Source organism: Zootoca vivipara, chromosome 14, assembly GCF_965207765.1.
Source record: "Zootoca vivipara chromosome 14, rZooViv2.hap1.1, whole genome shotgun sequence".
Classification (NCBI taxonomy): Eukaryota; Metazoa; Chordata; class Lepidosauria; order Squamata; family Lacertidae; genus Zootoca; species Zootoca vivipara.
Genome location: NC_142597.1, coordinates 34,851,293 through 34,868,670, shown reverse-complemented (window position 1 = coordinate 34,868,670; position 17,378 = coordinate 34,851,293). Strand labels below are relative to the sequence as shown.

Here is a 17,378-nt window from a genome sequence, read left to right as displayed (position 1 = left end):
CAGTTTGGGTGCAGAGAAGAGGCAGAGGAAGAAGCTTACCATAGAATCTAAGGCAGATACTAAGCTGGTGATGACTTCATCTTTTTGAGAGAAGACTAAGTGCCACTGGTCAGACCTGGAGTGGTTTGGAGGGCCCTCGGAGAGCTTTCCCAGCAGTGCCATAGCCACCTGGAAATCAACAAGAACGAGATCTCCGTTATTGTTATTTATTTAAATTTATATGGCCGCCCCTCGATAAAATTTGTAAATTACACCATCCCATATTTTAAAAATCCAGCAATTACAGCATTTGAAGAAGAAAAACAAGATAAAACTCTTCTTCCAATGGAAACGGAATAAAGACGCATGGCAATTCAGCTCAAAACTATGGTACACAAGAGCATCAGTTTTCTTTGAAAGGCACAAGCCTAGAACTTGTTTCAAAACACAAGCTTGTTCAAATAAAATTTGTCTTTGTGTGGTACTGAAAGGATCATAAGGAATGTTCCAGGTATAGCATCTAGATCAAGGGAAGTAATAGTACCACTGTATTCCGCTCTGGTCAGACCTCACCTGGAGTACTGTGTCCAGTTCTGGGCACCACAGTTCAAGAAGGATACTGACAAGCTGGAACGTGTCCAGAGGAGGGCAACCAAAATGGTCAAAGGCCTGGAAACGATGCCTTATGAGGAACAGCTTAGCGAGCTGGGTATGTTTAGGCTGGAGAAGAGAAGGTTAAGGGGTGATATGATAGCCGCGTTCAAAGAGAAGCGGAGACGGAGCAATGGATTCAAACTACAAGAAAGAAGATTCCATCTAAACATTAGGAAGAACTTCCTGACAGTAAGAGCTGTTCGACAGTGGAATTTGCTGCCAAGAAGTGTGGTGGAGTCTCCTCCTCTGGAGGTCTTTAAGCGGAGGCTTGATGGCCATATGTCAAGAATGCTTTGATGGTGTTTCCTGCTTGGCAGGGGGTTGGACTGGATGGCCCTCGTGGTCTCTTCCAACTCTAAGATTCTATGATTCTAAGTGAGCCTCTCTGGGGCAGCTATTCCATAACAATGGAGACACCGGCAATAAGACCCTCTCGGTCACTTGGTGGGAGCACTCAGAGCAGGGCATCTAAATATGGCCTTGAGGTCATCTAAGACACAATTGTTTAGCTCCTAAGCTGTTTAAGGCTCTATAGGTGAAAACCAGAATTTTACACTGAGCCCGGAAACCGACTGGGAGCCGGTTACAAGCGCTGCAGTTATAGGACTGAAAGTCCCCGCTAAGGGTCTTGCGGCTGTGTTTTGAACCAAACTGCAGTTTCCAGGTTGTTTTTTAAACACAGTCCCATGTAAAACATTCCCCGGTTGTAGAAAGCCCTGCCGAGAAGCTTCCTAAAGACGTGGGTGTAGAAGAGATGGCACCTTCTCACGTTTGATGGGGAACCCTCCTGTTCACAGAATGCACCTACGTAAGGGCTGCCAGGTCAGGAGGAGCGTTAGAAATTCCCCCATGTGCCAGGTGCATTTTGCAACTGATACTGGTCCAACTGCAACCCTGTGGAGATCTCTGGATGCCACGTTGGTGACGAGCATCTCCATCGAGCTGGCCCCTCCAGCATTTTTCAGCAGGCAAGCAGGAGAGTTTATTTATTGCCTTCATCTCCCACCTTTTTCTCCAAGGAGTACATGGTTCACCCCACCTCCTCGGTTAATCCCTACAACGACCCTGTGAGGGAGGTTCAGAGGCTGACTGGCCCAAGAACACCCAGTGAGCTTCAGGACTGAGTGGGGATTTGAACCCTGCTCTCCCAGGTCCTGGTCTGACACTCTAACCACTATACCACATGGCTTCCTAGAGTGCTTCTGCTATGGGGCAGCTCTATAAATTAAGCAGGTAACTAAATAAATACAGACATACCTTGGAAGTCAAACGGAATCCGTTCTGGAAGTCCATTCGACTTCCAAAACGTTCGACTTCCAAGGTGCGGCTTCCGATTGGCTGCAGGAGCCAATCGGAAGCCACGCCAGACGTTCGGCGTCCGAAAACCAGAACAATCACTTCTGGTTTTCAATCGTTCAGGAGTCGAAACGTTTGATTCTACAGGCGTTCGGTTTCTGAGGTTCCACTGTATGGGGAAAGCAAAATGTCACTTAGAGAAGGATCTGAAAAATTTTCCTTGAAGCTTGAATTTGTTTTATTCTGGGTTGTTTTATTGGATGTTTTAATGTGCTTTAAACCACATGGAGATTCCCCCCCTTTGAAATATAAACCAGTGTATTATTTGTTTATTATATATATATATATATATATATATATATATATATATATATATAATATTAATTTCATTGTAAAAAAAATGGTGCCTAGGCATTCCGTTGTGGCGACTGTCACCTAGGTTTAAGGTGGCGTTTGGCGATTAGCTTATATAGCTGAGTTTCTAACATTGGTCAGGAGCATCCCTGATCCTGCAATTTCAGGGCTCAAACCTGTAACTTAGTGATGGCCCCGCTGATGTCACGGGGGTTGGCTCTGGTAATTCTTCCTTTGTACTCCCTCCCACCACTTATTCCTGGAGATGGAGGTTAATTGGGAGCAAGGCTGGAGGGAGCGGAGGGAGCCAGGATCGCCACCCTCATCCACCTGGAGAGTCTATGCAATCATTTGCAGTTGCTTGCAAGCTGTGCGCTTAGTTTTTATGATAAAAAATAAACACATTTAACGCCACTCTTGCTCACCTGGTGATTCCTGCCCTCCTCCTCCTCCTGCCACCTGGAGAGGGCCAGGCCAACCTGGAAACTTGGGGGTCTGGCAACCCTTACCCTACACATTTGGATTTTGACAACTGTTTGACAACGCTTGGATCCTATTATTCCTCACCCATCACTGTCTTCCTGCAACTGTTTCACGTCCCAAACACCTGCCTCCTGCTGTAAACGATTTTTGCACAGTAACATTGAGTGGTGGGGGTTTTCTTTTTAAAAAAACCCGAAACCCTGCCTCACTTCTCCAGCTTCTTTCTGCAAACAGGATTCTGTAGTTTCCTTGGCCTGGCTCTCAGGGAGCCAGTGAGAAAAGAAGAAGACTGTGTCTCAGTTACACCGCTGCAGTCTGTGGGTGGAGGGCTGCTATGACAAAAAGCAGAAGGATGGGGCGGGGAAGGGGGGGGGAGGAATGACTAGAATAGAATTGGGGTGGATGGGTCAGTCTATTTCCGGACCGTATCAGTTTTCTGTGTGTTCATTCATAAGTCCATTCCATCTGTTTCCCCATCCACTTGTGATTTCTTTTTCTAAAAAAGACTGTACCTTACCTTAAAAATACGTATTTCTGAACACAATTTTATCATTAAGAAATATTTTGGGCGTGCCAAAAACTGAATCTCAAAATTCAGAGACCTCAGGAGAGCTGCTTCCCAATCTAAATTTTTTTTGTATACCACTACTCGTATAGCTTTGTTTATTTTAAAAAAAACACCCAAAACAAAATCAGAGCGGTTTTCAGCAACCATACATACAACCAAAAACCATGCAAAAATTCAAATTTAAAAATCAGTGCAAATCAGGTTGGTTTTGCTTTACAAAATCTTCTGAGCATCCCTGGGCGAAGATGGAGGACTCCACAAATGATATTGACATGATGTCACAGTCGAAAACCTTTTCATCCCCCTGCCTCCCACCTCCTTGGGCTACTAAGCTCCATCAACAGCTGTGAAATTTATTTGTTTATTTGTTATGCTTATACCCCAGGCGCAGTTCTGCCCCCATCCCCATTTTATCCCCTCAACAACCCTGTGAGGTAGGCTAGGGTCAGAGAATGTGACTTGTCCAAGGTCGCCCAGTGAGCTTCATGGCTGAGCGGGGATTTGAACCCTGGTCCCCCGAGGTCCTAGCCTGACACTCTGACCACTGAACCACACTGGCTCTCGTTTTGCAACAACTCTGTCCCCCCACCATGGATGCGTGTTCCCCGTCACAGCGCTACAATTCCCAGAATGGTCTAACAACCAACCTCTCTTTACTGAGGGACCTCTAGGAATTGTAGCTCTGTGAGGGAAACAGGGGTCTCCTAAGGACTCTAGTCACCCATACAAACTACAGCTCCCAGAATGCTTTGGGGGGAAGCCATGAGGGCTTAAAGTGGTATCGTATCCGAATGTGGTCCTGGTGGGAGCAAACTCCACTGCCAAAAGGGAGTGGCAATGAAGATGGCCATCATTCACAGTTGCGGGGGTGGGCAGGCGATCAGAGACAGAAAACCTCTAATGGAGGAGAGGAGGAGGAATTGCTGAGTCTGGGAGCGCCTGTCTGGAGAATAAGAATGAAGCCAGCTCGGTTTAACTCAATTTGCTAAGCAGACAAAAAGATTCCTCCAGGCTCTGTGGGGGTCTGGGATCAAACTCCTCCTCCCCACCGTGCAAGGATGGATGCAAAACATGACTGGCAGAGGAAAGAAATGAGGAAGGAGATGGGGGGGGGGCGTTTTAAATGGGTTGGCCAATGCCTTTAAAAAAAATATCATAATTAAATATTTTCTTCTAATGAGCAATTGCTAAGAGCAAGCTTGGATGCAGATATTGACTCTGAGCAAAACTGCCGCACTCACAAGGAACATACGAAGTCCCATCTAGACATAGAATCCAGACCCTCAAAGTGTCCCTATTTTCCAAGGACAGTCCCAGATTTACAGAAGCCATCCTGGTGTCTGATTTAAACCTTGAATTTCCCACTTTTGCTTAGGACATCCCTATTATCATCAGATAAATGTTGAAGGGTATGGAGTAATGCGACCCCCCAAGCCAAGGAGATAAGTAACTATGCAACCTTTAAAAGACACCTGAAGGCAGCCCTGCATAGGAACTTTTAAAATGTTTAATGTTTCATTATGTTTTTATGTATGTTGGAAGCTGTCCAGAGTGGCTGGGACAACCCAGGCAGGGGAATAAATAAGAAAATTATTATTATTAATATGGAATAGTCTAACAGGGTTGCCATATTTTTAAAGAGCAAAAAAGAGGGCACATATGCCAACTTCTGCTTTTAACTATGGATCACTATCACGACTCTACCCATGAAAGAATGTACCTGTCCTGGAAAAAGAGGACCTATGGCAACCTTAGAATTGGACATCCCTATTTTCATCAGATAAATGTTGGAGGGTATGAGAATCGTAGAGGTGGAACAAGAAAGAGCTAAGTTTATCATAGGAAAAAGGCGAAAGATTTATACGATCTGAAGAGAAACCAACGGAGAGGTAAAAGATTTGGATTATTATAAAAGACGCAGGAGGAAATGATTAGCAATAGGACCCACAACGGGGAGGAGGGAAGTCCGAGAGATTTCTTGGAATCTTGTTTTTTATGTTGTATGTTGAATATGTGACTGTAAAATTGTAGTTACAGGTAGGTAGCCGTGTTGGTCTGACGCAGTCAAAACAAAATTAAAAAAAATCTTTCCAGTAGCACCTTAGAGACCAACTAAGTTTGTCATAGGTACGAGCTTTCGTGTGCCTATGACAAACTTAGTTGGTCTCTAAGGTGCTACCGTGTTTCTCATATTATAAGACACGTCTTATATTTATTTTTTTCCTCAAAAAACACACTATGGCTTATTTTCAAGGGATGTCTTATTTTTTTCCTCCTCCTCCTGCCGCGGCCGGCATTGCTGCTGCGCCTATCACTATGTCTTATTTTCGGGGTATGGCTTATATTCCTTGAATGCTTAAAAATCCTGCTATGGCTTATTTTATGGGTATGTCTTAAAATATGAGAAACAGGGTACTGGAAGGATTTTTTTTATTTTGTAAAATTTTAATCTGAAAAAACCAAATGAATAAATTTATATATACATGCTTGCTTTCCCATCTTTGCAAGAGAGAGAGAGAGAGAGAGACTCAGCAGCCTGGCTCAGCATAAGGAAGATTCCTTAGTGAAGGCTGCAGCTCAGCAGTAGAGAACATAAGTCAACCCTGCTGGATCAGGCCAGGGGCTCATCGAGTCCAGCATCCTGTTCTCACAGAGGCCAACCAGACGCACCTATGGGAAAGCAGGATTTGACAGCAACAACGTTCTCCCCTCCTGCGGTTTCCAGCAACTGACATTCGCCTCGAGCTCCTTAGAGGAAAAGGTGGGGTACAGATGCAATAAATCTATAATAAGATAAGGCAGAGCGGGGGAGAGAAAATGCACTGTTCACCCTATTTAGGCTGAGTTTCAGCAAAAGATGAGGACTAGCAATTTATGCTGAAGGAGGAAGGCTTGCTTCTGAGGCCATCAGAGTTAGTAGCCACTGAGCAGGAAAAGGAATGCAGGTTCAGCCTTTGGCAGGACTCCTGCCTGAAAACCTGGAAATTTGCTCTCTAGATGGAGCTGGGAACCACTTTTCTCTGCCTGAGACCCTGCAGATTTGCTGCAAGTCAATGCAAACAGCACTGGGCAGGCCAGGACAATGGTCTTGACTCTGGAGAAGACTGTGCAAGGTGCCATCATGAAGCAAATGGATTTTTGCCGATTCGGTGAGCAAAATCCTTCACCACTGTCCTGTTCTGGTGGCCCCTTCTTTCACAGCCAAAGGCTACAGGAGTGATTCTGGAATGCAGAGAAAGCAACGTGACCTGGTTTTTGACAGTTGCAGACAGATATCCGGGGAAGCCAGCGGAAGAGCGAGAGAAGAGGAAGCATATGGAAGTGGAAGGAGGAGGGGGCGGGTTGAGGGTGCGTTCGGGACATGGGGAGCACAACAAGAGGAGTATTTGCCTTCCTTGGGAGAAAGTTCGGCTTTATTCTGCAATGTCTCCAAGTGCTTTACCAGGTCTTTATTAACTTTTGAGAACGGCAAGTCTCTAGTCCTTATGATGGAGAACCTGGGCTCCAAAAGGATGCGGGGCAATGCCTGATGAATTCAGAAGCAGTGGAGAGAAAGGGGTTGATCAGCTCCAAAAGACTGGGAAAAAATTTTAAAAACTGGGCTTTGCCTGTTGCCTGACCTCAGCGGCGGAGAAAGCCGATCAGGCTACTGGGGCGGTGCATGTGCCCTGTGCCCAGGGGCAGGGACAGCCGGGGCAGGATGCTCTGTGGGGCCACCGAGGAGTCCACCTGCCTCCTCCCACTCAGCTGAGGAGGAGGCAGCAGGCGGACCCTTTGAGCAGCGCGGAGCCTGCGGGCGCCTAAGCGACCACATCACTCCCAGGAGAGACATGTGGCTCGGGCGCGCTGCAGGCCCTGTGGTGAGTGCCGCCCGGCATTTTGTCACCCCCCACAGTGGTGACACCCGGGGCGGCCCGCCCCCACCGCACCCCCTTCCTCTGCCCCTGCCTGACCCTTTTCTGAGCATCCTGCTTGCTTAGACTCTGACCGGCCCTGGATGCTGCTTTGGTTGCTGCCCACATTGGCATTGGTGCATACCTGCCAAGTCTCCCGCTGAAAAATGCAGGATCAGCAGCGGCGCGGCACTGGACGTTGCGTAGAAGCAACTTCTGGGGCCGCTCTGACCATGTGTGGGCACCGGAAATAGGGCAGAGTGGCACCAGAAGTCACTTCTACACATGCCCAGTGACCATCTTGGTGGTGGCCGCATGGCGGTGGCCATCTTGGTGATGGCCACCAGGCACACATAGAAGAGACTTCCGGTGCCGCTCTGCCCTATTTCCGGTGCCCACACATGGTCAGAGCAGCACCCAAAATGGAAGCTCCGTGGCAGGTAGGAAATCCGGGGGATTTCCGGGATTTTTCTCCATTCGGGAGAACAGCGGGAAACGGATTAAAATCCGGGGGTTTCCCGCGAAAAACGGGATACTTGGCAGCTAAGCATTGGTGCTGGCGAGCCCTCTGGTTGTTCAGGTGCCCAGTGAGGACAGAACAGTCGGGGAGGATGGGAATTATGCATCCGGGATGGCGTGCCTGATCAGGAAAGGTTGGATCACATTACTTCTAAAGCTCTGCCCAACTCATTGTCAACATCAGTGACAGAGAGCTTTGCTCTGGCCCAACATTTCTGCTCCATTTGGTGCTCATCTTGACTGCCAATAGCTTTTAGCTCACTGAAGAAATCAACTCTTCAGGTGAACAAGGCAGCAAGGCAAGAACTGAAATGGAAAGAGGAGAGCTGACCACAGCAGGGACCACTATTTTTTGGGGGGGGAATCCATTTCGCTTTCCCTCAGCCCTCTCAGAGCACAGGAAACTGCCTGGTGCCGAGTCAGGACACTGCACCCACCCAGCTCAGTAATAATGCCTACACTGGCTGGCAGAAGCTCTCCAGGAGATTTCGGACTACACAAATATTGTGTTTCCAATCGCTTTTAACCACCTCTCTCTCCTGTTGCACAACAAAACCATAACAGGCTCTTGGGCCCATTAACCCAATACAGTTGCATCACTCCCGTTTTATGAGCTGACGGAAGCTTCCATGGGAGTTCCCCTGGTTTGCACGTCCTTTGAACCAAACTTCTGCAGATGCCGTGTTTCCCGTTCAGTGCAGCTTTGCACAGCTTCTCAGCTTGCTGAAGGAAGCTATAGAAGGTCTAGAAATGCAAACAGACGGTGTACCTATTTTGCAGGACCCCAGGAATTATCTACGGGCCTGCGATCACCTCCTGGTATGGTTATGCCGCCTACCTACAACACCCAAAGGGCAATCTCCAGAGAATCACCCTGAGCATTTCAAATTAAAGCCAAGGTTTTAGCTCCCAGGTTTCTGAAGGAAAACTTGAAAAACGGGCAGTAGGTTTAGGTGGCAGTACGGAAAACAGGAATGGGTAGAATAAGCTTCTTTAGCTTCAGGCCATTGGCTCACTCAGTATTTCCTACACTGGCAGGCAGCAGCTCACCAGGAGTTTGGACAGGGCTCTCTCTCAGCCCAACTCAAGCTGCAGGGAATTAAATGTGGGACGCTCTGCCAGATGCTCTATCAACTGGTCCCTTCTCAAAGTTGGGTTCTTTCCTTTAGAACAGCAATTTTATCTCCCAGATAACCCTCAGCTCATTTCTTAGCATAAGAAGAACCTCCTGGATCAGGCAATGTCAACACAGGACTTGGGAGCAGGTCAGTAAAAACCCACAAGGCATCAGTGAAGTTAACGCTTTATCCGAAGAAACCAAACAGCTCAGGCCTAGCGAGCAAAGCAACTCTTCCCAGTAGGTCTTGCCTCCTCCCTCTGGTCCTTTCCTTGCAACCTGAGACTTCTTCGGCTTGTCTATCTTCGCTCCTCCCTCTTCATACCTCTTCTGGTTCTGTCACACCAGAGGGAGGGAAGCTGGTCGCAGCAGGAAGGGGAGACTCCCTGGCTTCTTCAGCAGCCTGCTTCATCTTTGCCTCTTCGGCCCCTTCCTCTCCAGCCTTCGCTTCTACCTCTGATTATGGACTGCTCTTTGCCCCAGCCTCTTCCCGCTCACTGAACCCTGTTCCCCCTTCAGCTTCAGATGCCACCTCCTCCTAGTCTTCTCCCTTTTCTCCCTCTGACTCCTCATTGTCGTCCCACCACCACTCCCCGTGCGCTGAGCCTTCTTCCTTTGGGGGTTCCCCAGCTGGTTTCTCCCACCAGTCCTCTGCATCCAGCCAGTCCATGACAGGCCAGTGGGCCATGATTAATCCAGCATCCTGTTCTCACAGTGGCTAACCGGTTGCCTCTGAGAAGCTTACAGCGAAGACCTGAGTGCAAAATTACTCTCTCCCTCCTCTGGGTTCCAGCAACTGGAATTCAGAAGGATACTGCCTCTGATTGTGGAAGCACATGCCCCAGCCATCAAGATAAGTTGTACCCTCCTTGAATTTTCCCAGTGCCTGCAAAAGTGGGGGTCCATAGTTTAACAAAAGTCCTCAGTCTTCCAACAGTCAGACCTGGTCCCCCCCTGCGAAACTTCACTTCTTCCTTTCCCAGTCCCTGGGATCAGCATGAAATTCAGAACATGCAATGCGCTTGTCAGAGTAGGTGGAGCAAAGGCCTGGAAACGATGCCTTATGAGGAACGGCTTAGGGAGCTGGGCATGTTTAGCCTGGAGAAGAGAAGGTTAAGGGGTGATATGATAGCCATGTTCAAATATATAAAATGATGTCATATAGAAGAGGGTTAAAAGTTGTTTTCTGCTGCTCCAGAGAAGCGGACACGGAGCAATGGATTCAAGCTACAAGAAAGAAGATTCCACCTAAACATTAGGAAGAACTGCCTGACAGTAAGAGCTGTTCGACAGTGGAATTTGCTGCCAAGGAGTGTGGCGGAGTCTCCTTCTTTGGAGGTCTATAAGCGGAGGCTTGACAGGCATATGCCAAGAATGCTTTGATGGTGTTTCCTGCTTGGCAGGGGGTTGGACTGGATGGCCCTTGTGGTCTCTTCCAACTCTAAGATTCTATGAGCCTGTTGCAAGCCTCTCCTGCTCTGCCATAACAATGCAGGACTCAGGAGCGCCCGAGCCAGCGGCCTCGTCTCTTCCTGGCCCTGCCAAGGAGGCCTGCCACCCCGCCGCCCAGCACGGTGGGACGCTCCTCCTGGTGCTGCTGAGCGCTCCATCCGCGCTGCTGGGCGCTCCACCCGGGCGCTGCTGGGCGCTCCACCCGGCGCTGTTGAGTGCTCCGCGCTGCAGCAGCCGGTTCCGGGCGGCGGGGAGGCAGGCTGAAATCACTTCAAACGGCGTTTTTAAATGCCATTTTCCCTTCTCAGGGCTGACTTCGCTAGGCGCGCGCTACAGCAGAACCAGGAACAGCTGATTTCTGCACTACAGCTGATCTGTATCTCCAACTGCATGTGCCAGAAAGTGTCATGTGTGATTGCACTGACCACTAGAGCACCAAGCCTTAAGACATCCCCTGAAAATAAGACACCGTGTTTTTTTTTTGAGGAAAAAAAGTTATAAGACGGTGTCTTAAAAAGGGGGAAACACGGTACCTCTGAAGATCGCAGGGCGATTAACAAGACGAAGAGAAAAGGAAGAGACATATTGGGATTCTTAGGCAACAATTCCCCCCTTGGTTTATATTATCATCCCTGCACCAGACATGAGAATATTGACTAATAAATATTTACGATTAGCAAACAGAGGGCACATATTTATAAAAGCTGTTCTGTTACCAAGATTCCATCTCAAACTCGGAATCCAGTTTCTTCTCCCTTCCTTTAAAAAAAGAGTCGGGATCTTCAAACGCTCCCATTCAAACTGAATCAATGTTTATTGACTACACATTAAAAAGAAAGAAAAGCGCTCTTTTATGCACTAGAATTTCCGAATCCTTGGAAACCGAGGCTCTTTTTACACTAACTCAAAGCAGCTCCTGGCCATCTTAACATGCGTTTCTGCAGGAAATAAATAATTGGTCCCACATGGCCTTTAAAGCAAAATAAGCCAGGGGGAAAGATCCGTCAGGTGAGGGAAACACGGAGATTCCAGCACATGTTTTAAGTCACTGTGGTCTTTATAAACCAAAAAAGGCTCAATCCGAAGTTTCAGCAGGGTGTGTGGGGTGTGTGTGTGTGGGTGTGTGTCGCTCTTTGTTTTTAACACAGAGGGAAGGGGGAAAACGGCAACTTTGACAAAAAGCTGGGAAAAAGTGACCTATATCCGCCAGCAACTCTGGGCACAATGGAAAATCTTATTACAAAAAAAAAAATCCACCCTGTTTGAAGTTCAGCCAAGAAGCAATTAAAGATTAATCTCCACACACACACTCACACACACTGCTCCAACCCCAGAGTCAGTAACAAAGCTCCTATTGATTACAAGCAGGCCAGGATTTGACCTTCACTTCAGGCTTGCTGAGTGACTGCGGTGGGAGGGGGGGAGAAACCCACAGAGCAGCCACCATTTTGAAATGAGCACACACGGAAAGAGGGAAAAACCTCTCAGCCACCCATTGAAGGTGGTTATATAAACCGACGACTAGTCAGCTGCAGAGGTTGCGTGCTTATTAAGGCCTCCTCTGTCTTCATTATATACACTTAAAGCATCATCATACCGCTTTAAACCATCATGGCTTTACCCCAAAGAATCCTGGGAGGTGTAGTTTGTTGCAGGTGTTAGGAAACACACACGTGCGCCCCATTCCTTCAAAGGGCTACAATTCCCAGCGTGGTTTAACTATCAATCCCTCCTCACAGGGAACTCTGGAGGTTGTCGCTCTGTGAGGGGAACGTGTGTGTGTGTGTGTGTGTGTGTGTGTCTCCTGACACCTTTTTGCACTCTTCACAAACTACATTTCCCAGGATTCTTTGGGGGAAGCCATGACTCTTTCAAGTGGCATCAGAGCACTTTAAATGTAGGGTTGCCAGACTCAATAGAGGACAGGACTTCTGTGCCTTTAATTGCCCTGCTCTCTCTTGAGTCTGGAAACCTTAAAGAGAAACCAGCAGACCCTTTGTTTAATTTCCAAGCTGGTTTCTCTTTAAGGTTTCCAGACTCAAAAGAGAGCAGGGCAATTAAAAGGCACAGAAGTCCTGTCCTCTATTGAGTCTGGCAACCCTATTTAAATGTGTGGTGCAGCAGTGGCTTTTGCCGTATTCACTAATTTCAGTCTGTCTACTCAGAGTAGGACTAACAGTAGACACAGGAGTAAACTTTCCCCCATAGTTGTACAGCTTTGGGGAGAAGCAAGTCCCCACCACCAACACCACCTATTTTAGAAAAAGTTGTCATACTTCGGACACATCTGAAAGCTGGTGGGGAGAGGCACATATATGCTTCCCAGGATGGTAGAGGTGTAGGTCTGTACAATAAAAAAGAAATAACCTTCCAACAGCTGCATGCCAGCAGTGGGCGGGGCCAGAGGCAAAAGAGGGTGGGGGAACTACAGTGGTGCCTCGCTAGACGAATTTGATTCGTTCCATGGGTCTTTTCTTATAACGAAAAATTCATCTAGCGAATCCCATAGGAATGCACTGGAATTTTTTTTTGGAATTTTTTTTTGCCCATAGGAATGTATTAATTGAATTTCAATGCATTCCTATGGGAAATCGCGATTCGCTAGATGAATTTTTCATAAAACGAATTCGTCTAGCGAGGCAACCTCCGCTCGAAAAATCCTTTCGTTAAGCAGAAATTTTGTTAAGCAGGGCATTCGTTAAGCGAGGCACCACTGTACTTAATTGGTTCCGGAATTCCGTACTTAACCTGAAGCAAACTTTCCCATTGAAAGTAATGGAAAGTGGATTAATCCGTTCCATACAATGAAAAACACCCCCTAAAACAGCAATTTAACACGAATTCTACTGTCTAATGAGACCGTTGATCCACAAAATGAAGGCAATCATCAATGTACTGTACTATAAAATAAATAAGACAGTACAGTGGTACAGTGGTACCTCTATTTACGAATTTAATGTGTTCCGAACGCACATTTGTAAGTCGAATCCCATAGGAATGCATTGGGAGAAAAAATTCGTAAGTAGAAGCAACCCTATCTAAAAATTCGTAAGTAGAAAAAATCTAAACCACATCCAAGATGGCGGATGGAGCTCTGTTCGTAAGTAGAAACATTCGTAAGTAGAGTTATTCGTAAGTAGAGGTACCACTGTATCTCGGGTTAAGTACTTAATTAGTTCCAGGGTGCCATTTGCACCCCGAAAAGTACTTAACCTGAGCGGCGATAGTGCACAAAGTGCCGATAGAGTGCTTCTGCGCATGCGCGAAGCACGCAGATCGCTTCTGCACATGCACGCGTGGCGGAACCTGGAAGTAAACACTTCCGGGTCCACGGAATACTTAACCTGAAAGTACTCAACCTGAAGCATACTTAACCCGAGGTATGACTGTAATGTAAATTTTACGTTGGTGGGGCCTTTTCAGTGGTGGTCCCCTTGGTTGTGGAATGCCCTTCCTAGTTAGTCTCTGTCATTATTATCTTCATCTTTGTCATTATTAACTTTCAGGAGGAATGTAAAAGTTTGCCCTGACATTTGGTGCCCGAAGAATACTATTCCTGGCAACCTTTGTGGTTGTCATTGTATCTGTTTGCCGCCCTGCGCTGCTTGAGGAGGAAGGGTGGGAAACAAATTTAACAAATAATAGATAAAAGAAGCAGATTGTCACAGGTGAAAACAAGAAAAGGGCTTATACACCGCTGTGTAGAAGAAGCCTGCTGAAATTCCTTCTTCTACTTGACTATTAAAGGGGCACAAGCTCACAGCATCCTTGTTTGTCACCAGGCCACCCCAAGGCCTAGCAGAAAAACATCGTCTGTGGTGAGAGGCTTATGTAATAACCACACACAACTGCCAAACGAAACAGGAGTTTTGAGGTTGGGGAAGCGTGTGGGAACCACAGCTTTTCAATAAATAAAAGCAGAAGTGAAGCAAGCCAAGTTTCATAGGCCAGACTTGGATTTAAAGTTGTGGGTCAAAACCAGAACTATGCAAGCAGGCTTGGATCAGTGTCATTCTGCACCAGCTGAAATTCCCAAACTGTCTTCGGAGGCAGCCCTACATATAACACGTTGCAGTAATCTAACGTAGAGGCTACCAGAGCATAGACAACAGAAGTTAGTCTATCTCTATCCAGATAAGTGTGCAGCTGGGCCACCAGCCGAAGCTGATGGAAGGCACTCTGTGACACCGAGGCCACCTGAGCTTCAAGTGACAGCAAAGGATCCAGGGGGACCCCAAGCTATGTACCCACTCCTTCAGAGGCAGTGTAACCCCATCAGGAGCATGTGACCATCCATCCAGTCTGGAGAACCACCTCCTAACAGTGCCATAGACTTTCCTGGATCGAGCTTCAATTCATTGGCTCTCATCCAGTCCATTACTGAGACAAGACATTCGTTCAGCGGCTTTTGACACCATCGACCATAACATCCTTCTGGGCCGTCTAGAAGGCTTGGGAGCTGGGGGGCACTGTCATACAGTGGTTCCGCTCCTTCCTCCTGGGCCATGTTCAGAAAGTGGTGGTGGAGGATGAGTGTTCAGACCCCTGGGCTATCACTTGTGGGGTGCCGCAGGGTTCTGTCCTCTCCCCCATGCTTTTTAACATCTACATGCAGCCGCTGGGAGAGATCATCAAGGGGTTTGGGCTGGGTGTTCATCAGTATGTGGATGATACCCAGCTCTACCTCTCTTTCAAATCAGAACCAGTAAAGGCGGTGAAGGTCCTGTGTGAGTGCCTGGAGGCGGTTGGAGGATGGATGGTGGCTAACAGATTGGGGTTCAATCCTGACAAGACAGAAGTATTGTTTGTGGGGGACAGGGAACAGGCAGGTGTGGAGGACTCCCTGGTCCTGAATGGGGTAACTGTGCCCCTGAAGGACCAGGTGCGCAGCCTGGGAGTCATTTTGGACTCATAGCTGTCCATGGGGGCGCAGGTCAATTCTGTGTCCAGGGCAGCTGTCTATCAGCTCCATCTGGTACGCAGGCTGAGACCCTACCTGCCAGCAGACTGTCTCGCCAGAGTGGTGCGTGCTCTAGTTAACTCCCACTTGGACTACTGCAATGCACTCTGCGTGGGGCTACCTTTGAAGGTGACCCAGAAGCTACAACTAATTCAGAATGCGGCAGCTAGACTGGTGACTGGGAGCGGCCACCAAGACCACACAACACTGGTCTCACCGATCTATATTAGCTCCCAGTATGTTTCTGAGCACAATTCAAAGTGTTGCTGCTGACCTTTAAAGCCCTAAATGGCCTCGGTCCAGTATACCTGAAGGAGTGTCTCCACCCCCATCGTTCTGCCCGGACACTGAGGTCCAGTACCGAGGGCCTTCTGGTGGTCCCCTCACTGCAAGAAGCCAAGTTGCAGGGAACCAGGCAGAGGGCCTTCTCGGTAGTGGCACCCGCCCTGTGGAACGCCCTCCCATCAGATATCAAAGAGAAAAAGAGCTACCGGATTTTTAGAAGATATCTGAAGCCAGCCCTGTTTAGAGAGGCTTTTAATGTTTAATAAATTATTTTATTTTATGTTTCTGTTGGAAGCCGCCCAGAGTGGCTGGGGAAACCCAGCCAGATGGGCGGGGTATAAATAATAAATTATTATTATTATTATTATTATTATTATTATCATTATTATTATTATTATTACTACCCCACTGAAGCTCCCTGAAGGAGCTTTTAGACGGGTGCCTCAGATATGAACTTCTCTTTGGACTAACTAAACAAACAGGTCCTTGCTGAGGTACCTGCCCATGGAGAAACCGATGGGTTTGTACAGATAGAGGCGCCGGGGCCCAGGCCTCTCCGGAAGCCACAAGACTCCGAGAGAAGAGTCATGGGGCCAAGACATGGAGGGCAAAGCTGTGGTTACTCAAATCCAAGGCATGTCCTCATGTCCTCATTGCAGGGAGAAGGGAGGGTGTGTGATGACTCTGGCTTTGAAAGAAGGTTCAGGGGCCTCAAATTGATTAAGCCTTTTGCTCACAAGACATGCGCAGGAACACACCCTGTATTCATTGGGCCCTGGACAACGACCAACCCTGCATCGCTAGAAATGCTTCCCGTTTCAAAAAGCACCCGAAATGCAATGGGAAACATTGTCTAGTAACGCCACAGACCCTTGGACCACCCTTTTCTCTCCCCACTTTTTCTAGGGCAGGCTGGCAACACAACTTGCGAACACAGCCTGCCTGCCAGCCACAAGATAGGAGGAGAAGGAGGAGGGGGGAATCCAGGATTAATCGCTCCTCTTTGAGGACTAGTAGCATGCAGACAATGCAAATGTGTGCTAGTAGGCCTGTACGTAAGATTAGGCTTAGCTTTGTTATATTGCAGAGGGGAATTACAATACCTTGAAGGTGTTTCCATATTTGCTGATTTAAAAGGAACACTAGAAACCACCGTATCTGCACTATATGTCTAAGGGTCTTGGTAGAATACAAGCGTAACATGGGCCGACAGCAGCAAAAACAGCTAATGCTATTCTACGCTGCATCAAAAGAAGCCTAGTGCAGGGGTAGGCAATCTAAGGCCCGTGGACCGGATGCGGCCCAATCGCCTTCTCAATCCAGCCCACAGACAGTCCGGGAATCAGCGTGTTTTTATATGAGTAGAATGTGTCCTTTCATTTAAAATGCATCTCTAGGTTATTTGTGGGGCCTGTCTAGTGTTTTTACATGAGTAGAATGTGTCTTTTTATTTAAAATGCATCTCTGGGTTATTTGTGGGGCCTGCCTAGTGTTTTTACATGAGTTGAATGTGTCCTTTTATTTAAAATGCATCTCTGGGTTATTTGTGGGGCCTGCCTGGTGTTTTTACATGAATAGAATGTGTCCTTTTATTTAAAATGCATCTCTGGGTTATTTGTGGGGCCTGCCTAGTGTTTTTACACGAGTAGAATGTGTACTTTTACTTAAAATGCATCTCTGGGTTATTTGTGGGGCATAGGAATCCGCTCATTTCCCCCCCCCCCAAATATAGACCGGCCCACCACATGGTCTGAGGGACGGTGGGCCGGCCCACAGCTGAAAAAGGTTGCTGACCCCTGGCCTAGTGCCACAATCAAG

General features: G+C 47.6%; 1 protein-coding gene across 3 annotated transcripts in view; it reads right to left on the bottom strand.

The window, feature by feature from the left end:
• The window catches only part of GTF2IRD1 (GTF2I repeat domain containing 1), a 106,515-nt gene that overhangs the window by 59,247 nt on the left and 29,890 nt on the right, over nucleotides 1-17,378 (bottom strand). For all 3 annotated transcript variants that reach the window (XM_060268566.2, XM_060268568.2, XM_088658251.1), the window contains one exon: nucleotides 40-168. In XM_060268566.2, the coding sequence (XP_060124549.2) occupies nucleotides 40-162 (123 nt within the window). In that variant the 5' untranslated portion in view covers nucleotides 163-168. The remainder of the gene's footprint in view (nucleotides 1-39; nucleotides 169-17,378) is intronic.